Source organism: Eleginops maclovinus, chromosome 12, assembly GCF_036324505.1.
Source record: "Eleginops maclovinus isolate JMC-PN-2008 ecotype Puerto Natales chromosome 12, JC_Emac_rtc_rv5, whole genome shotgun sequence".
NCBI lineage: Eukaryota > Metazoa > Chordata > Actinopteri > Perciformes > Eleginopidae > Eleginops > Eleginops maclovinus.
In genome coordinates this window covers 4501486-4523131 of record NC_086360.1, presented here as the reverse complement: position 1 = coordinate 4523131, position 21646 = coordinate 4501486, and the positions used below count along the sequence as shown (strand labels likewise).

The following is a 21646-nucleotide window of genomic DNA, read 5'->3' as shown; positions in this document are numbered from 1 at the left end:
GTTGCCTGTTTTGTTGCAGTTGTGGAAAGCATTTGCCATAAACAAGACTATGCGATGCGGTCCATAACTTTCAAGGTGTATCCGTACTATGAGTCCCTGGGCTCCGCCTTGTACGGCAAAGAACGACCGACATGGAAGATGCCCAATCCATTCAGAGAGAGTGTTCATAATGTGGTCTGGAGATTCCTCCGTGAGAAGAAACTGTTTAAAAGTATCAACGATCAGATGTCTTCATACTTTTGTAGCGTGAATTTGGAAAACCCTGATGTAATACTCAGCCCTCTCCCCAGCCTTTTAAGGCAGAAAGGTCTAACTGCCAAACATGTAGATACCTGGATGAGTACAGCACAACAGGCCTTCCGTCAGCAAATGTCTCAGTACTCTGCCTTCGAATGTCAAGTGAATGCCAGTGCATGGAAAGCTGCAGAAAAAGAAGTCCGTTTAATTGTCAAGGAAGATGTATTCCTAGTTCTGGATGCATCCCGGGGGATTTTGACTGTGGCTGGCCGAGCTGACGATATAAGGCAAGTCAAAGGTCCTGTGGAGAACGTGGTTCTTAAAGCCGTCAGCCAGATTAAACGGAAGACTGAAAGTGTATCTGAGTTTATGGATATGTCCCCTGCGATGTTCTACATCCTGAATCAGGAGGGTTTCCACAAAGCTGCCCTGGACATTTCCCCTGACATGAAAATCTCATTGGATCAAGGCACCCAGAAGTTAACCATTACAGGACTACCTGCAGAAGTTTACAAGACTAAGTCATGGATCTTGGAGCGTACAGTTGGTATGAGTAAAAAGCAGATGAGTATCCATCCAAGTCTTTTAGACTTTCTTAATACAGTGGATGCCATGGACATGTCACAGGACCTGTTCACATCCCAAGGCATCGGTGCCTTCTACAGTGTTGATAGCAAAGGGGTTTTACTGTTGGGGACTTCTGAGAGTGTCCTTGCTGCTGCAGAGAGTAAAATGAAGACGTCTTTTAGTGTGCAGACTCTGGATGTGGAAGATCAAGAAGTTCTTAAACTTCGTAAGTGGCTTGATCTAAAGCAACAGCTGTTGGACACCTACAACTCCTTAAAGAAGAAAACAGTGGCCATTCAGATCCAACCAGACATAAGAAACAAAATAACAGTGACCGGCTTCCAGAATCCAGTGAAAGAGGTTAGCAACACTCTGAGGGAGTTCATTGTTAACTACTCACAAGTTCAAGAAACCATTCGAGTCGGGTCCTTTGCTGTTGTTCAGTTCATTGAGAATAAAAAAAAACAAGAGTGGCGCAGTATTGCCACAGATAATACTGTTAAAGTCAAATTTGATTCCGAGAGACCAAAAATTACTTTTGCAGGGGCTCGTCTTCATGTACAGAAAGCCAAATCCTGCTTTCACGAACTGACTACTGCTCTCTCCACTGACAACTTTGTTGTGGATAAGCCTGGAGCCAAGAAGTACTTCCAGACTCAAGGAAGCCTGTTCCTTTCTACAATAATGAAGGAATACAGCTGTGTGGTGGTGCTCTGTCCAGAGAATCAAGAAGAAGAGGAAGAAGAGAACTATGGGAAAGAAAAAGACCTTTGTTTTTGTAAAGTGAAGACTGCCAATGGGGTTCTAGTTTCCGTCAGCAAAGCAGACATCTGTAGCCTGAACATGGACGCGGTGGTCAATGCGGCTAATGAGGATTTACAGCACATTGGTGGCGTGGCTATTGCACTTCTCAAGGCTGCAGGACCAGAACTGCAGAAAATCAGCAATGACCATGTTCAGGCAAATGGAAAACTTCGCCCAGGTGAGGCCATCGTAACAGGTGCGTGCAACCTGCCTTGCAAGTATGTCATACATGCCGTCGGTCCTCGGTTCCATGACTCAGATAGGATGACAGCAGTGTGTCGTCTGAAGCTCGCTGTTCAAAACAGTCTGAAACAAGCAGAGCAAGTTAACTGCTACAGCATTGCACTGCCAGCGATCAGCTCAGGAATGTTCGGGTTTCCTGTTGACCTCTCTGCTGACACCATAGCACAGGCAGTGCGGGAGTACTGTGACCGTCCAGGAGCTCCAGGATCACTGATGGAGATTCATCTGGTGGACAACAATGATAAAACTGTTAAGGTCTTGGCCAACGCTGTCAACAGAGAGTTCAAGGACCTCGGACCCATTTTGACTCTACCGAAGCTGGCAGGAGGAAGAGGCATTGGGGCTTCAGGGTAAATTAAGGAAATGTTTTTTGATTATAGTTACCTTTTTCAGTTTATTACAACATACTACAGGAATGAGAAAATACGTAAAGGAATATTTTGTCATCTGTATAGTTAAAATCAAGCTACAGCCACAATCAGGTTACCTTAGCTTATTATAGCCTTGAAAACGGGACAGCTTGGCTAGCTTTGTCCAAAGTAATAACTCCAGAAAACATCAATTGGATGATTTGAATTGTTTTTGGATAAATTGGAATTTATTTTTGTGTTCAGCAATTCTAAGGCTATATGTTGCTACAGGTCTATTTTTATACCAGTTCAATTAACACGTAGGTTAGACATGCTTGTTGGAAGTTAGATTTTTGTGTGTTTGACGTCTATTGCTTACCTCCCGATAGGCATCAGTGGGGTGGAGGTCAGAGCCAGTCTTTCAGGGGCCATCAAGTTGCTGAAAGAGGAGGAAAACGCGGAGGTGAACCCGGAAGAGAACACCAAGGAAGACAAAGAGGAGGACACAGAACAGAACACAGAGGAGGAAGTGGAGGAGCACCTTGGGGGACAGCAGCTGGATTTGAGGGAGGTTTGCTAAGTAACAGAGGAGGTCAGAGCCCCAGGGGACATGCCAGGTCTGAAGGGCATGGAGGGTAAGGATCTTCTTTTTTATCTTTCTTTTCTGTTGGTGGCTTCTTCTCCTTCAATTTTGCTTTTGCTCTTTTAAGTGAGGTTTTATAGACCACAGTATTGGATTCCGAGAACATTTAATTGCAGGTTTTTTATAGAGTCTGGAACAAATCAACGCCAATGCTCATCTTACAAAAGAAAGCACCAAACTGTAAACATGAGGCATACAAATTTGTAGTCTAGAGAGTGTTTCCATTTTTTACATATTTTGTTATTTTTGGGCAACAAAAACAAACACAGTTATGGTGACCATATTCCCATGTTGACAATGCCACTGTGCTTTGATTGGCTGTAGGTCAGGGAGGATGGAGCAGACCACATCTGAGGGTCTTAGGATTGTTCTGCAGAAGGGAAACATCGAGGACCAGGCTGTGAGTATTATTCCCATTTGAAAGACTGTTGATGATAAACTGTAGTATATTACTGATGCAGGTTTTTGTTGATGCCTTATTCTGAATGTAGGTGTTGTGGATTAGGTAGGTTATATCTACTAGGTAGTCAAATTTATAATATGACAAATTCTGTTGAATGCCACTAACTTGTAAGAATAATTCCCATTCCTAAACTTGGATCCCATTTCTCTTATTGGTTATGATATAATATCAAGTCAACTGCTCAAGTATCTGAGATCTGTGAACATAGAGACATGACTGAAAAGAAGTCGGACAGGGCAAAAGACAAAGGCAGTCAGACGATCAGACAGACTGGATACAAACCAACATTTCTCAATATTTTCTAAAAAACATTTTATAATCTCATGAATGCAGCTGTACCCGGTGCACAAAAAGTGATGAGGGGGCAGCATGCAGGGGTTGAATGGTTTAAAAATGAAAATGTTACAGCAGAGAGTACACAACAAGCCAGTAACGGTCAGAAAAAACTAAAACACTAGATTAAACATTAGGTACAAGGGAAAAAAACAAGGAAACTACACAACCAGACACTTAAAGAAGAGACACAGGTAAGTACACCAAAATAATATAATATATAAGAAATAATAACTGAAAACTAGAAAGAAGTGAAACATTACCAAAGAAAAAAAAATCTAGACAAACATGGCTAGATTTTTGAATGTTTAACTGTCATCAAGGGACATTTTCAGACTGAACTTGCATGGTTTTCGATATGGATAGCAGATTTTATATAAGAGAAAGTCAGAATAGAGATACTGATGTTATTGACATACAGTGTGAGTGCCTTAGTAGACACAGTCAGTGAATAGCATAACATTTTCTAGCAGGGACCACACCACAACAATATGTCAATCCAAAGAATTAATGAGAGAAGTAAAAAAAAAAAGAATGTGGAAGGAGTGGTATAGAATGCCATCTCTAGGGCTGGTCCAGGTGGACCTACTGAAGACTGGGCAGAGGAAGACTCAGGGTGGGGCTTTCCTCTCAGGCTCATTTCTGCTTGAGCTGATAACAGGCACCTCAGACTGTGGGTAGAATTAGATATCTAGAAAAGCATGCACTAGTTGAATAGGAAGTGATAAGAGGAGACAGACAGAGAGGATGCAGGGAAAGGGACAGGAAGGGATGCTGCAATGTAGGGATGAAGGGATCAATGGATGGAAGGGTGAAGGGATGTTGGTGAGGATAAAGGGATGAGGAAAGTGAGGAATGAAGGGATCGATGTGGAAGGGTCGAAGGCATGTATGTTGGGGTGAAGGGATGAGGGGATTGAGGGATTAAGGAATCAATGGATGGAGGGGTGAAGGGATGTGGGTAAGGATGAAGGGATGAGGGGAGTGAGGGATGAAGGAATCAATGGATGGAGGGGTGAAAGGATGTTTGTGAGGATGAAATGGTGAGGAAAGAAGGGATTGATGTGGGAGGGTCGAAGGGATGTGGGTGGGGATAAAGGGATGAGGAAAGTGGGGAATGGAGGGATTGATGGGTGGAGGTTTGAGAGGATCTGGGTAAGAATGAAGGGATGAGGGGAGGGAGGGATGATGGAATCAATGGATGGTGGGGTGAAGGGATGTGGGTGAGGATGAAGGGAAGAGGGAAGGGAGGGAGGATGAATCAATGAATGGAGGGGTGAATGGATGTGGGTTGGGATGAAGGGGGTGAGGGATGAAGTGATGGATCGGTGGAGGGGCTAGAGGATGTGGGTGAGGATGAAGGGATGAGGGGAGGGAGGGATGAGGAATCAATGGATGGAGGGGTGAAGGGATGTTGGTGAGAATAAAGGGATGAGGAAAGTAAGGAACGAAGGGATCAGTGTGGGAGGTTCGAAGGGATGTCGGTTGGGATGAAGGAGAAAGGATGGGGGGAGAGAACAGAGACAAACGATGGCTGGATGTGTTGACTGTGTATAAGTAGTCTTTAGAGGGGATCCCAAGTTAACTAATTAACTTCATTTGGTCATCCTGCACATACCTGTTCCAAAATTGAGCTAAAATCAGTAAATATTTGATTGTATTTTTACTTGAAAAAACTAATAAGGATCATAGTAATCAACTTTTAGTCCTAAGCTAGTGAAGATGCTGTGGTTTTGGTCCACAGACGGACGTCATCGTCAACACCATCTCAGAGGACATGAACCTGAACCAGGGAGCTGTGTCCAAAGCCATCCTGCAGGCGGCCGGACCAGGCCTGCAGGCAGCTGTTCGGACTGAAAGCGGGGCAACTGCGCTGCCAGACGTCCATGTCTTCATCACTGATGGCTTCAACCTCAACTGTCGGAGAGTCTTTCACACCGTTTGCCCTTTTTGGGACAACAGAGCGGGCCATGCCATGCAGGCAAGCGATTATTTACAAAAGGAGGTCCAGAGAATCATATTTAAATGAATAAAGCTAAATGAACATGGAATGGTAACATTGTGTTTTGAGCATCATATACAGTACCTACTACAGAGAACTGCAGCTGTAGTCAATTTAAGAGACAGAATTAAGAGAGTTCTGTTTTAGACATCATTTAAAAGTCCCATATTCATTGGTAAAACCTTAAAAACTAAAGACACATGTACTACACTTGTTCCACTCAATGTGTTTTGATAGGAAAGTCATTTAAAAAAAAAGAATAATCTAATATGATGTTTATTCAATATTCAGGCCTCTAATGTACACCAATGCCCATAAACCCACTGACTTTCACATCGTAAACATCACCGTTTGTGAAAAAAGCATGATCATGAACAATTTGACAATGTTATTTGGTTGAATTGGAGGTAGTTTGAACTCATTTTTGTGAGGTTTTCTACTGTAGTCAAATAAACGTGGCGAAGTAAAAAGAAACATTCTTCCCAATGAAGTGACATCAGAGTAACATAAAACAAAAAGCCGCAACAATGTTCACTTAAAAAGACAGTTTGCCAACTACCAATGTGCTCCAGTTGCTGGTAAAACGGAAGGAATCAGACCAACATTCATTCGCACATACCTCTGACTGTATTTGACACTGTGTACATGTATACACCTCACAATGTTTTGTGGTCTGGTCTGATTTGTTATGTGTGTTGTCTTTCTGTGTCAGGAGTTGATATCCATCATCAGATATTGTCTGGAGGAGGCTGAGAAGAATCAGATGACGTCGCTGTCCTTCCCTGCCATCGGCACGGGAAACCTGAACTTCCCCAGAGACCTTGTGTCCAGAGTCCTATTGCAGGAGATCCACTCGTTCAGCCGCAGACAATCCCCACGCTATCTGAAAAAGGTGGCCATCGTCGTTCACCCGAGTGACAAGCAAACTACGGATGTGAGTTCATTTCATCGTGATATTTCCTTCTTAAATATGCCGATAAAACTGTAGAAAATGCCCAATGAGTTTAAACGCAGAGTTTGAAGATTACAAATTCCTGCACTTACCAGATCTCTGGTCTTGGATCCACTTGTAGCTATTTACCACAATATCACATACAAATGCTGGCGGTCAGGTTGCACCATGATGTGTGCAATACAAGTACAGTATGTAAAAGATGACACATTTAGTTCTGCTGCATCGATTTTGATTTGTTTTCTTTTTTTTTTTGTGTCAATCAATTTGCGGCTTTAAACTCAAATGTCATACCCAAAGAGACACGTATAAAGCAGTATTAACATGATTTGCCCTCATCCTGTTTGTCAGTGTTTCACCAGGGAGTTCAGTGGCCAGAGTGGTCAGAGCGGTCAGAGCGGTCAGAGTGGTCAGAGAAACATCCAATATGAAGCTCAAGAACCGACCAAGTCACCCGTTAGGCCAGTCAGTCATCCTCCAATCAGCCAATCACAGCAGTCCTCAGGTAAGAAGCCGCCAACAACACTGTATGTGTAATTTCATAGCAACAAAAATCAAACGGTAGTTATCTGTAAATACAAAGTTGAGAATGTAAAGGTGAAATGGACTGATTGTGTTAGTCTGTAACCATTGATAAATTCACAGATACTTTAATTTTAGATTTGAGAGACAGAATGGTGACTTTAACAGATGTTTTCAGACTCCAGTTCACTGGGCTAGTGTTGAACTCTAGTTCGGATCATACAGTATATAAGTTGATAGGAATGAAGATATTATAATACAAAAAAGCTAAGATGGGATGTTTGTGTGTCAGCCTCCTTCGGTCAGGTGTCCTCCCCCTCCCTCGGTGTGTATCAGATGCAGATGGGTCAGCTCACCCTGGAGGTGTCATCTGGAGACATTACCAAGGAGGCCTGTGATGTGATCATCAACTCCTCCAATAAGAGCTTTTCCCTTAAATCAGGTGACTCTTTTTTTTCTAAAGTTTTACAATTCATAAGCTATTGCCATATTAACAGCAGTGTTTTAGAATTTGTTCCAGTGCGATCAACAACAGAACAATATGTATTTACAAAGTAGAAACAGAGTTGTTAAAAAAAACAGTCACAAATATGATAGTACAGCAAATCATTTTTTGTCTTCAGCCATCATCTTCCTCTTTACTGAAAAATCCATGTACATCTTTAAACTCAAAGGACCATCCTAATTTTGAAAAGATTGCACAATATATCACAGATAACTCCTGTTTTATAAGACTAATGGTGCGTTCACAGCAAATATTCACATCGCTCTAATCGCTCGAGTTTCACCGCGGCTCAGTTGTGTTTACTTACGTCATTCAAACAACACGCGCTGGCGAGTGGGCGGGACTTATCCCCATGTAGATACTTTGGCAGATACAATCTACAACAAAATGAACATATTTTACCGTGATTTAATTGTAATACATGTTTCAAAAATGATGCCAAACTGACAAGACAGAAGACGAAACCACTTTTGAAATGTGTTGTTTTCTGAATGGAGATTGGAGCGATGCAGGCTCACGTTGTCCAGGGACTTGAAAAATCAGTTTTTATGTAACGGTGTAAATCGTTCATCAAAAAAGCATATTTATCTTGACATTTATCAATGGTTAGCTTTTTAGATGAAAAATGTACTCTAATTTCATACAAATTATACGGTGGCAGACACATTTGTGTTGTTAATTCGTAAAGATTTTTTGAAACTATGGAATAATTGGAATAATGGAATAATTTTCTCCTAATGGAAATATTTTGGGTGGTTGTAACGTGTTTGCACCTGTCGGCTTCCGTACATTAACCTTTCTAAAAGTGAAATTGAAGATGAAAATAAAAGAAATTCAATGTTATTGTAATTAATTAAAAGTGAATGGTACAGGGATTAGATTAACCTTTTTCTGTATTTGACACTGTGATTTTACAGATGGAAACCGGTATGACAAGTAGCTTATTTTGGCTAATATAAGCATAGGTATTGTGTAGTTAGCATTCATTTGTTAGCTGAACTTTCTCTCTTCCAGTTATTCTCCATTTTATCATGTATCTGATCTGAACATAATGTTCATTTGCTGAAAAATTCCATTCTAAGCAGAAGTAAAGTACATAACGTTCACTTTGTTATAGCTATCTCATTACATCTACCAAAAATGAAAAAACTGTCAGAAAGATTGTCTGTCTGAATGTTGACCTAAACACTGATTGGTTGATTTGTGTTTGATTGTTGAATCTCTTTGTTTATCATTTCGCAGGAGTTTCCAAAGCGATCTTAGACAGCGCTGGATTAACAGTTGAGCAGGAGTGCTCACAGATCGGTATGTAGAGGGAATTCAACCTTTGTTTATCCTTACTCACCATACTGTAACAGTATTTCACCCATATATCCATTAATTTTGGCTTTTATTTTAAGTTATTGTTATTTACAAGCTAACTATTTGTACAGTTAATCCATTTACTTTGACTCCTCCTAGTTTGCAAACTAGTTTTTAGGCACTTGCAGAAAACACTGAGTGTTGTTTGGTTCCTCTCTGTAGTGAATTCTCCGAGTTTTCAGCCTGGTACGTTCGTCTTGACATCGGCTGGCCTGCTGCCCAGCAAAAACATCATCCACATCATTGGACAGAATGATCCTGGGAATATTAAAGACGTGGTTTACTCAGTGCTGAAATACTGTGAGGATAACAAGTTCAACTCTGTTGCCTTTCCAGCCCTGGGAACAGGTTAGTGCAAAGGAAAACGTCATCTATTATTTTAATCTGACACAGAAAAGCTTTGTTGAACCTTTTGTGTTTTCAAGAGAACTTTTCTGTTCAAGTGGCTGATATAACACTCAAAGTTTGGTATATTTCAAACATTTCCTTTTTCATCTGCTCATTTTGTTTTTGGTTCTTTTGATTATTTCACTGGATCACTGTCCAGACATCTTTAAATGTCTTGTGCAGGTGATACATTTGCCATTTGGAAATAAAATATACTTGATTGATCCCAAATTGGGAAATGTTTTTGTTGAAGCAGCATGTAAAACAAGTTTTGCAGATTATTAGAAATTTAAAAAAAGTGGAAAATAATCAATTATACAATATAAAATGTCAAAATAGAAGATAAAACTGAATTTAAAGAGTGAAAATATAAAAGTTGACCATAAAAAAAATGTGTAAACTATCAGACAGGTAAAACACTATTGACAGGCTAAATTACAGCTAACACAATATAGAAGTGGGGTAGTATTTACATTAAATGTGCAAGAATGACATATTAAATGAAATATAAATGTAAAATATACAGTGAAAGTTATAATCCAGTTAATAAAAGAGAAATTATGGAGCAGAAAATTATCGCATGGCTTATAATTTGCAATCAGACACATCCAATCTCTGGGCCTGGCTAATGGAGCGTTTTCACTGGCCACAACCACATTTTTCACACATGAAGATGAAGTCAATGCCAAGATGCGGATAGACACAAAGTCTTGCTGGGCCACGCAAATAAAACCAGTGTCGAAAACTGTGCATAATTTACGTATTCCAGAGGGTTTAACTTTTTTTAAATTGAGCATTTCCTGTTCATTCCCTATTATACCAGCTATCGATGGAATCAATACATGGGCTACACAGGTTGCCATGTCTGACTATAACAACTAAAATCATAATGAAAAATAAGCTGATAAAATATCCGTGTAGAATACGGCTTATGCCACAATAGGATAGCAGAGTAGTGAAGATAGTCAGAGAGAGTAGCTTCGGTTGCTGTGCGAACATCACCCATCTAATACCAGAGAAACTTTCACAACAGCGTTGTGATGCCAAACAGCGTCAGTTCAGACTGAAACATATCCACTTATCAGGCCCGTAGCCAGCATTGTGGTGGGGGGGGATCTTTTCCCCCCGAAAGTGGACTTCATTTGGCTCCCTACTCCAATGCCCCCTAAATACACCAGCACACTTCAAATCTTTTAATTTAGACATATGTTATTCATCGTCAAGTTTGTTGTGAGTCTGTTGTTGCTGTCCTTCATTTTTTGTCTGTTGCTCCCCACTGTTAACATAAATGGACATGAATTGCTTCAATTGAGCTATCTCTATAGTCATTAAAACTTTAACAAGAATGAAAAATTTGATATAAATGTAAGTGTTACTCAAACTTCCTACATCTGTGATTGTCTGTCTCTGTTGCTCACCTCAGTTGTCTGTTGCTTTCTTCCATTGCCTGTCTGTTGCTGCCCTCCATTGTCTGTCTCTGTTGTTGTTCTGTCTGTCTGTTGTTGCTGTCCTTTATTGTCTATCTCTCCACTGTTGACATAAATAGATAAGAATTACTTCATGAAGTACACTATCGGTATGGTCATTAAAACTTAAACATGAATTAATAATGATATAAATTGAAGTGTTCCAGAAAAGAGCTTTCAAACAGCATCAAAACCATCTCTTTGTAATTTAAATTGACATAATCAAGGTTGAATGTGTAGTGCCCTACCCTCTTACTTAAAACATTCTTAGTCCATTTCTCCCTTATATTAGTGCCAGATTCATGCAAATGCAGTTCTGGGGTTCTACCTTACCACTAAGAAGGCACACAAAGTTTGATTAAAATCTGTGTCGGTTGGGCCCCAAAGTGTCTGATTTCACGTGAAATGACCCACCCCCCATGTCTCCCTCTTCTTCTTCTATGGCTTCTATTGCATCAGAACGCTCATCAGCTCCAATCGTCTTGGGTGCATTTTTGAGTATAGATCGACAGCTTCATCCAGATCCAGAGCCATGTCGTAGTGGGTATGGATGAGAGCCAAGGATGACATGCGGTCCTCTCCCATGCTGCTCCGCATGAATGTGTTGAGTCTCCGGAGAACACTGGCAGACCTCTCACATTCGCAGGAGGTCACTGGCAAGGTGCATGCAATTTTCAGGAGTTTGAAGATGTTCGGATACATCATCTCATCACACTCTTTGATAGCTGAGGCACATGAGCTTGGTCTTTGGTGTAATGCTTTGACCTGCCACTTCAACTTCCACCGTTTCAGCTCCTGGTCAATGACCTCTGGTGATGGCAAGTCATCTTGGTACAGAGCGACTGCTTCAGAGATGTCCACCGTTACATCTGAGTTGCACTGGACAGATGGAATTAGGCCCATGAGCCTTGATGCGGTCACAGAGAGGGGACTAAATCTGGACTCAAACTCTGAAATGACATGGTCTAAGAAGGGTATCGTCATGTTCCGGAGATAGTACTCCTTCACTCCTTCAGCGGGTACATTTTCCCTGTGTTTCTGCCTTCCAGCTGCTCTCGGCTGGGTTGGTTCCACGTTGACCTGAGCAGCCATCCTAACTGCTTGTTCGTAGATTTGATTGAAGTCGTCGTCGATGGTCTCGCGGAGCTCCTTGTAGACAGACTTCACCTCATCAACCATGCTAAATGCCTCGATGATGTCGAGTGAGGTGCTTTGCAGTTTCACCGTGATGCCCGCCAGGTGGGATAAAACTTGGTATACGGTGAGGAATGTGAGGATGAATCCAAAGTTTTGTAGCCCACTCAAGAGACCATAGGCCTCTGCTTTGTACTTGCCCTCCCATCCACTGGTGACATCTTCACTGTACTCCTCTGTATGGAGACCCTGTGCCATGACTTCCAGAGCCTTAATAATGAAGACAAAGGCACTGTAGAAGTGACTGTAGGCATCATGCCGTGCTGCCCATCTTGTGCGGCTGAGGTCAATCAGGGGCTTCCGCTTTCCGGTAGAATGTGCCTCCTTATCTACAACCTCCTTGAGAAGGTGTTCCCTCTTCGGGCTGCAGGTGAAGAACATGACGATGTACTTCATCTTATCAATCATGTTGCGCACAACTGGAAGAGCACAAGAGCGTGCAATGACAAGGTTAAGCAATGCCCATTGCAGTGCATATAAACTGCCTTAGGCGCATCCTTTTTTATCAAAGCTTGAACGCCAACATTTTCGCTGCTCATATTGCTGGCGCCATCGTACCCCTGGCCTCGACAGTCAGCAATCTCTATGCTTAGATGACTCAGCACATCTTTGATCGCGCTTGCAATGTGGCGACCTGTGATCCGTGGCAAAGTACAAATCTCAAGCAACTCCTCTCTGATATTTAAGTCTTTGTCCACGAAGCGAACACACATTGGCATCAGCTCTTCATTATGGGATGTGACCTCATCAGCTAGGACTGTGTACATCTGAGCATGCCTGACCTCTTCCACGATCTTGGCCTGAATCATGTGCTTCCCTATTACATCAATCATTTCATTTTGGCTTTGAGGTGATAGATATGTGGCATTTTTTAGCTTTGGTTTCTCCAAATGCTGCTTCAGCTTTTCATCGTGATTTGAAAGCAGTTTCAATAGGGCCAAGAAATTCCCAGGATTGCCACTACAATGCTGCTGCTCAGCTGATCCTCTCAGTGCAATGCATTGACGGCCACAGTAGAGAACAGCCTCTGCAACGCACTTGAGAATGTGCCTGTTCTCTTTGATGTTGGTCTCCTTTGCACTGTCCATACGGACTGATATCCGGGTATTGGGGTTTTCATGTGACTGTCGAAACAGTTTTGCTCTTTCAAATGCCACTAAATGGTTTGCTTTCGATTGGTGGCTTCCAATTATCTTCGTTTTCTTATGCCATTTACTGAAGGGCGCATTTATCAGTGAAGTTGACTGTTTCCTCTCTGTGGCATTGAGAAAGAGAGAACAGCATATGCAGAAAGCGCCATCGAGTTTCATGCTGTAAACCAGCCACCATCCATGCTCCTCAAACCAATCATACCTGAATGCCCTGTTGCACCCACCAATAAATGTAGTTGGGAAAATGAAATGTTTCGAAGGTCTGACGTGGTTTTTCACCAAATTGTACTTTTGGCCATCAGACATCTGACACACAGCCTGTGCTATTTCCTCAATAGATTTGGTTGCATCTATGAAGAAGCCAAGGTCACTGTCAAGTACAGAGCTCGGCTGGGCTACCTCACATTCTGCTGCCTGTCTCACTCTCACATCCTCAGCCACTTCAGGAGCTGCTGCATCTCTCTGCTCTTCCACTGCACTGTTACCTGGCAAGGCTGTTTCATTGCTGCTACTACTAGCTGCTGGTAGCTCACCCTCCACATGCTGACTCACTAAATAAATACAGCAAAAGAAAGACATTTAATTCAATTTTAGAGTATTTCAAACCAGACATAATAATAATTTTATTCTCTGAATTATTTTATTTTCTATTGTGCACATAGAATTGTGAGGGTTTGGGTAATTTCATCAAGCAGATATATTGCATTTGTCATAAAACGGTTTTAACAAAAAGCACACACAACAAACGTCTGACAACAAACATCTGCACCTGAAACACAAACATCAGGTGCAGGGAAACTACACTGATTGACTCACATACACCCTATCCATGTTTAACCCCCTTTTTTTTTTACACCTCTATACTGTATTTTATTTACTATGGCCTTAGGAGCAACAGGCATGGTGACAGTAAAATACAGCCTAGCTGGAGCAACAGGCATGGTGACAGTAAAATACAGCCTAGCTTGATCATCAGCATTGCAAAGTGAGTTACTGAATGTTATTGTCACTTACATTTCTTAAAAATCAACTAATGGGCATAAAATAATTTGGCTTTAGTGTGGGGGGAACCCCTCATAAAATCCGTTTCACTTTCAGGAAAAGGTGGAGAGGCACCAATAGAGACCGAGGTCGAAACTGCACATAATAAGTTCTGTCATAGACATCTGAAGCCGCGAGCACAAAATGGTAACACTCTGCGTCAAGACAGTAGACTCAGGAGACAGACACTAGTCTAAAACAGACGGGGGGAACTGTCAGCTATGTGGCACTTGCAGAGCACAAGCATAACGAGATGGAGGGGGGGAGACATTGAAGCACCGAAGTCACGTTAACACGCCAAGCAATACACTTTTAACAATCCCGAAAATAGTTACTGTTACGTTCGCTATGTTTCCTACAAAATTGACAGTGGTATTTTCTGTGTTCGGCGAGGGATGGGGCTAGCATATAGCCTAATGGAGCTAGGCAACCACTGACAAGTAGCCTAGGTCAGTGAGTGTTCAGATGCAGCTAGGTCTAGCAGCTAAGTAGTAAAGAAATAGAAGCCCTGCACTCAGCAGCTTACCGATTTTGGTCCTTTTCTGGAATAAGTCACCAATGTTTTGGGACAATGTTGCCGCCGACTTCTTTCGTTTACGTTCCTTGTCTTCTTTTTTACCCATTTTCGCTATTCTTCTGATTCTTCTTTGTTCCTATGTAATAGGCGATTAGGCTAGCTACCAACAGAAATGGGGGCATTACCGCCACCGACTGGATTGGTGTAAAACAGTCTGAACAAAATGTGTAAACAGAAATATTAACCATTTTTCTTACTCGTCACTTCTCTGAGTCTACTTTTCTTTTTTATTAGTCTGGATTTTGATATTGTAAATTTAGATTTGAATCATGTATATTCACCGGAGATGAACAATTCATTCATTGAATAGCCCACATATCTTGAGGGGCGTGTCTGTGTATGGGGGGAGGGGGGGGGGGGGGGGTGGGGGGTCGAGTGCGGGAGGGGGATCGAACGAACCCTTCGATCCCCCCTGGCTACGGGCCTGCTTATGGGGACGGGGGGTATGCATCAGCTGCTTGTGTGACAGCGAATACTTTCGAGCGGCTGCTGCCGTGAGCTAACGGCAGACTAAACGTCGGTGGACGAGCAGCACTGCAGCGGGCGGTAAAGGCAGCGCTTAGTCTTTAGTGTACACTATCAAGGTTCTCCGACCATGCTCATACTCACTGGCGTAGCTAGGTTTTCAAGTTTGGGTGGTCTTAGCCCAGAGGTGAGGTGGCGCTGTGCAATGGCGGCGCTGGGGGGGGGCAAGCAGGGTCTTAAGACCCTCCAGTCAAAGGCTTTGCCCCCCCATTTGCCCCCCCTGCCCTCGAAACATATAAGCATTACAAACTATAATCCAAATAAAGGAAAAATTAAGACACCACCGAGACATAACAATCATAGGTAACCGTCCGACAACAATTGTTTATAACATTGCTGTAGTGGTCCGTATTACAGAAGCGTCTGTATCTTTTTAGTATGTGTAGTGCGATTTGATTGGCAGTTTGCACGCAGACGTGCGTTTGACGTTCATGTTGGTGGCGGTTGACGCATAGCGGCTAGTTAACGACAGAGCAGATTAGCGAGTGACAGAGCAAAATGGACCGTTTTGTAACGTTAATTTCCAGAAAGCGGATGAGAGTGGATGATGGTGGTGGCGGCGGTGATTTGCGGATGCACAGTACGATGGAGGAGGACAGAGTGGACATGGACAGTGAGGATGAAGAGGCGGATGAAGAAGCGGCGGTAATGGAGTCGGCGGGGGCGAGGGCGGCGGCGGAGGAGGCGGCGCAGGAGGCGGCGGCATCAGACTCGGAGGCCGATAACATCCCTGAAAATGTCGGGCAAGATTCGGGGAGTGAAGGGAGAGCTTTACCGACAGCCGTAGCTCCGATCTTGGGTGGCGGGAAACCTGGCCCTGTGGATTTAAGCCAAGACCCAGCAGAGGGACCGAGGCAGCCTCAGCTGAAGTCCTACCCGTGTCGGGCATTTTGCTCCCAGCTAACTTTAAGAAGTTTTTGCCAGTCTTGGTTTAAACAATACGCGTGGCTGGAATACTCGGTGTCAGTTGATGCTGCTTTCTGTTTTGCCTGTCGGCATTTTCCCCACCATGCTCGGACATCTGGTCACTCAGAAAAGAGCTTCACCCACGCTGGCTTCAGAAACTGGAGGAAAGGAGGTGAGAAACTAACAAAACACCATGCAAGTGTTTCTCATAAACTAGCAATGGAAGGCTGGTGTGAGTTTAAGGCAAGGATGAAAAGTGGTTCAAGGATTATGACTAAACTTGATGCTGGACATGAGAAAACAGTACAAGAAAACAGGCAGTACATGAGAGCAGTCATAGAATCACTGCGGTTTACTGCTTGTCAAACAATTGCACAGAGAGGGCACAGGGAAGATCAGCAGTCCACAAACAGAGGTAATTTTATTGAACTGTTAAATCTGCTGGGAAAGTTTGACACCATTGTCTCAAAGAAATTGTCCAGTGGACCTGGGAATGCCAAATATATGCATCATGATATCCAGGATGAGCTGATTGATGTTATGGCCAGCATGGTGAGGGAACAAGTGAGCAACGAGGTTAAGCTGGGAGAGCATTTTGCTTTAATGGTGGATGAAACAAAGGATGTGAGCAAAAAAGAGCAGCTATCTGTTGTTCTGCGATATCTAAACAATGATATGATTCATGAAGAGTTTCTGGACTTTATTTCTGCAGAGGGCCTGGATGCAGAGTCTTTACACAAATCAGTTAAACAAACACTGGCTAAGTGTAGCATAGACAAACATGCATGCATTGCACAGTGCTATGATGGGGCCTCTGTCATGTCCGGGTGCAACAATGGTGTCCAGGAAAAGTTTCGCCAAGAAGTGCCACATGCGCTTTACATCCATTGCTATGCACACAGATTAAACTTGGTTTTAGTTGACTGTGTACATAATGTGAAACCAGTTGCAGAATGCTTTGCAACGGTCAAGATGTTGTACAACTTCTTTTCTGGGACAGTGACTCACAAGGTGTTCATGGAGAAGCAACAAGAACTTGAGCCCACCAAACGCACAGTGGAATTGAAAAGACTATCAGATACCAGGTGGGCCTGCCAATATTCTACACTGTGGGCAATAAAAAGAACTCTCCCTGCTCTCTTAGCAACTCTTGTGGATGTGAGCAACCAGACGAATGCTCATAGAGCTACTGAAGCAAGATCACTGATTGGACTGATTGATGCACAATTTGTTGTGCACATCTGTATGCTTGAGAGCATATTCAAGCTCACAAAGAACTTATCTGATCATCTACAGGCCACAGATTTGGAGCTGGCATCTGCCATTGATCTGGTCTTTGCAGTTGTTGATACCCTCAATGACAAACGCAATGCTGAAACATGGACTGAAATCTGGGAGTGTGCCAGTGATATGTGTGAGACAGTTGGCATTGACATGCAGCGCCCACAGGTAAGGAGAAAAAAACAGCCCCACCACCTGCAGGACTTTGTGGTGAACAGCCAAACAGGATCAAAAGAGCCGCTGGAAACCTCAGAAGACTATCAGAACCACTGCTATTTCCCTGTAATCAATCGATTAATCAGTGAATTGGACAGGCGGTTTTCCTCTGACAGCTGTCACGTTCTAAAAGGAGCAGCAGCTCTTAACCCAAAACACGAGACATTCTTGGACAAAGATACTCTTTTGCCCATGGCTGAACATTATGGCGTATTGATTGAAAACCTCTCAGCAGAACTTCACCAGTTAAAAAGACTGATTGAGAGGAAAAACCAAAGGGGGGACGTTGTCAGCACCACCCATGATGTGCTGGTGCTTTTGAGGCCATACAAGGATGCATTCGTTGACCTGTTCAAGCTTGTCTGTATCTCTATGACACTGCCTGTCACATCAGCTTCATGTGAGAGGAGCTTCTCCTGCTTAAGGCGTTTGAAAACCTACCTGAGGAACAAAAGCGGAGATGCTCGTACCAGCAATCTGGGTGTCCTGGCAATTAGTTCAAGCAGGGCCAAAGCACTTGATGTCGAGGCAGTGATTAACCGCTTTGCAGCCAATCACAACAACAGGCGGATCGTTCTGTTGTGAGTGACCAGTGAGTACACAATTCTTTTTTGACAGATTTTAAAAATGTTACCGGTACTTATTGTTTGCCTCATATTATGTCAACTGTAAGTGTAGTATTTAGCCTGTGTGTCTGTCTGTGTGGTTGTTTCAGCAGTTTCAGTGGAGTCCAGATGAGGAGGATGTTAGACTCAATAAACACGACGTTTATATCACTTTAGTGACTTTATTCCAGTTCAGAACAGGACAACTCAGTGGCCACCATTTCCACTGTAACCGGTCTACTCCAGTAACTCCAACATACAACGCATGCGCACAAGCGTTCCCAGGGTCAAAAGGTTACAAAGAGGGAAAATACAAGTTAACAATCTCCCTATCTTTTTTTATGTGAAATGAAAAACAATAAATAATAATAAAACAATGTACAAGTAATACTTGTCACAAGATTTCAAATAAACATACAAAGTCATCCAATGACCATAAACAAAATAAAATGACATCCCGGTGACATCCTGGTACATTGAATTTTGACAAAAGATGAACATATTAATAATGCAAACGAAGTTTTCAGTGCTTTGAATTGTCTGTGCAATAAAGTGTTCACCTCAGATTCCACAGTCCTTCACTTAGAGCTTTCAAAAGCACCAGAGCCGAAGCTCCCTTTTTGGTGAGACAGTCAGCGAGTTGGCCTTTTGTGTCTGACCAGAGCATCTCTTTTATTTGCTTGCTTTGTATAAGCTCCTTAATACCACTTATATCCAACCTAAGTCTCTTTTCTGTGACCTGTTTAGTTGACTTGAGGGCATCGAACAGGGACCGATTGTCGGTTACACAGACCAGTGAAGGAGCATTCAGTTCAGCCTTACCAGTGGTGAGCTCAGAAAAAAGAGTTGCAAGGAAAATAGCATTGTCTACACCATCGGACATAGCAAGTGTTTCTCCTGCAAGGGTGCTTCGTACAACACGTCGAATTCTTTTGGACTGCCAACACAGAGGAGAAAACTTTCCTCTTTCTCCCATAAGAACAATCAATGTCCCCCCCTGTGTACCTCCATCAGGAAGATTACCCAGAGAAGCATCACTGAAAACCACCAAGTGAAGAGCATCGTTTCCTAAATGCTGGAACTTGAGGGTCACCTTGTCTGCCTTAAGCTTACGGATAAGTTTATTTACCTCATGCATAGACTGCACCGTAGCATTTTTGATATTAGATGCCAAACTACATGAGTCAAACATAACATCTGGTCTGGTCTGCTTGGCAACCCATAGGACTTGTCCTATTTTTGACCTAAGCTGCTCTTTTTCAGTGTCATTAAGGGGCGCATCCCTAAGTATAGCACGTGCTGGTTGCATGTGAAGAGGTTGTAAATTCTCAATGTAACTGTGCTGATGTACCTGAACTACACCATCAACAGTAGCAAAATCCATTCCTACATAGGAGAAATGCTCATGTTCCTCACGCCCTACATGGAACGCAGACTTCAGTAGGGGAATCACATCTGTTGAAAAATCTTGCGAGCCTGCCCAAAGAAAATCATCTACATGGCATGCAAGTACTCCAGTAACCTTAAACTGCTCGTCTAACCAATAAAAGACTGCTGGATCCACCTGCGACATTTGACCACCTGTGCCCAGCATGGTTTCTTTGACTTTGTTATACCAATATAGAGATGCATCAGCAAGACCATATACACATTTCTTCAGTTTCCATATAACATTTGCACTGCCTGCCTCAGGAGGGGGCCGGATATAAATATCCCTAGACAGCTCCATGCCCTGCAAGAATGCAGATTTGATGTCCATAGAATGGACTTGCCACTGGTTTTGACAGATTACTGATAACAACAGCCTAAGAGATTCTGAAGCACAGGTTGGAGAATCTTTCTGTAACTCTTGCACATCAAGCTCTTCAAACCCTCTGGCTACGAGTCGTGCTTTAGGCACAATACCCTTGGGAGAGTCTTTGAGACTACAGACCCATCTAGTGGAGACACATTTTTGGCCTGCATTATCAACCTCCTCAAACACATGATTATTGTGCCAATTTTGTATCTCTTCTTGTTTTGCTGCATCAAATGAAATGTCTTTTGCTATGAGTACATCAGCCTCCCTGTCTTCTGACTCAACGTTAAGACTACCAACACATGACATATCAACTGACTCCTTTTGTCCCTCACTGCCATCAGGTTCAAGATGTTGTAAGTTAAACCAGTTTTTATGCTGTCCTGTGGCTTTTCCTGCTCTGCCTAAAACTCTGGCTGTATGTTGAATGCCATCATCTCTGCTCACAAATGTTACAGTCTGACCTGTTCTTAACCTTACACCTGCAAAAGGGGCAGGGTCACCACAGGCCCTGTGCTCTGTGTCAGTTTGTGTCACATTAGGTTGTGTGATGGGTGGGTGCAACACTTCTCCTGTATTCACCTCCATGTCACTGATGTTCTCCTGTTCATTGTCAGTATTATGGTCACTATCTGAGCTATCTTCTGTAGTGTTTGACACGCCTACCTCACTTTCTGCTTTTCTGTTAGCATCATCTTGAGCAATCTGCTTGTCGTGTTCCTCTGTGTTCACCTTACAAAGCCTGGAATGATGCACTCTAACAAGAATCCCACCATGTCTTACAAATACAACAGCCCCATCCTGACCAATAACCACCCCTGGTCCCTTCCACTCAGTGCAGTCTGCTCGTTTGTAATATACTCTGTCTCCTGTCACATATTTGTCATCTGTAGGTCTGAGCTGCTTGCGAAGTGCCCTCCTAATTCTCTCTGAGCATTCGGCTTCAGTGAATGCTTTCCTGGAAGCATGCAAAGCTGATATGTGTTCTCCTACCCTAGCACTTACAGTGGTGCCCTCTAAGGCAGGTAGCTTATCAACTAACACAGAGGGGAGGTTAGGATTCTGTCCAAATACTAATTGATGCGGGCTGTAACCATGAACACTGAGCATACTGTTCTTGGCCATGAGGGCCCAGTCAAGAGCAGTGTGCCAGTCACATCCATTTTCCCGTTTCACTTTCTGGATGATTTCAGTGAGTGTCTGATTGTGTCTTTCCAGTAGGCCGTTGCTCCAGGGACTGTATCCTGCTGTTGTTCTTGTCTCAATGTTGAAGTTTTCTGCCATGTCTCTGATTTCCTGATTATTGAATTCTCCACCGTTGTCACTGTATAGTCTCCGGGGGGGGCCATGTACGCTTATCCATGTGTGAATGAAGGAGTTGACGATTTCACAGGATTTCTTTGTTTTCACAATGTTTCCAGCACTGAAACGTGTAAAATGGTCGATGATATGGAGATACCATACACCTGGTTCCAACTCATGCAGGTCCACTGCTACCGTTTCATTGTACTCTGAGG

At 42.9% G+C, this 21646-nt stretch overlaps 2 protein-coding genes across 4 annotated transcripts in view; one reads left to right on the top strand and one right to left on the bottom strand.

Moving 5' to 3' along the window:
* Positions 1–21646, top strand: part of LOC134873277 (protein mono-ADP-ribosyltransferase PARP14-like) — a 47049-nt gene that overhangs the window by 11907 nt on the left and 13496 nt on the right. For both annotated transcript variants that reach the window (XM_063896764.1, XM_063896763.1), the window contains exons 8-16: positions 20–2201; positions 2591–2836; positions 3169–3244; positions 5384–5620; positions 6354–6575; positions 6945–7098; positions 7408–7557; positions 8863–8925; positions 9145–9330. In XM_063896764.1, coding sequence (XP_063752834.1) covers positions 20–2201; positions 2591–2836; positions 3169–3244; positions 5384–5620; positions 6354–6575; positions 6945–7098; positions 7408–7557; positions 8863–8925; positions 9145–9330 — 3516 coding nt within the window. The remainder of the gene's footprint in view (positions 1–19; positions 2202–2590; positions 2837–3168; positions 3245–5383; positions 5621–6353; positions 6576–6944; positions 7099–7407; positions 7558–8862; positions 8926–9144; positions 9331–21646) is intronic.
* Positions 10583–12476, bottom strand: LOC134873280 (52 kDa repressor of the inhibitor of the protein kinase-like). Of its 2 annotated transcripts, XM_063896767.1 has the most exons (3): positions 11250–12476; positions 10788–10899; positions 10583–10645 (listed from the first exon to the last, which is right to left on the bottom strand). In XM_063896767.1, exon 1 carries the CDS (start codon positions 12435–12437, stop codon positions 11283–11285), a length of 1155 nt encoding a protein of 384 aa, XP_063752837.1. In that variant the 5' UTR covers positions 12438–12476; the 3' UTR covers positions 10583–10645; positions 10788–10899; positions 11250–11282. The 2 variants fall into 2 exon arrangements, with proteins under 2 accessions (XP_063752837.1, XP_063752836.1); XM_063896766.1 differs by having other exon boundaries at positions 10788–12476.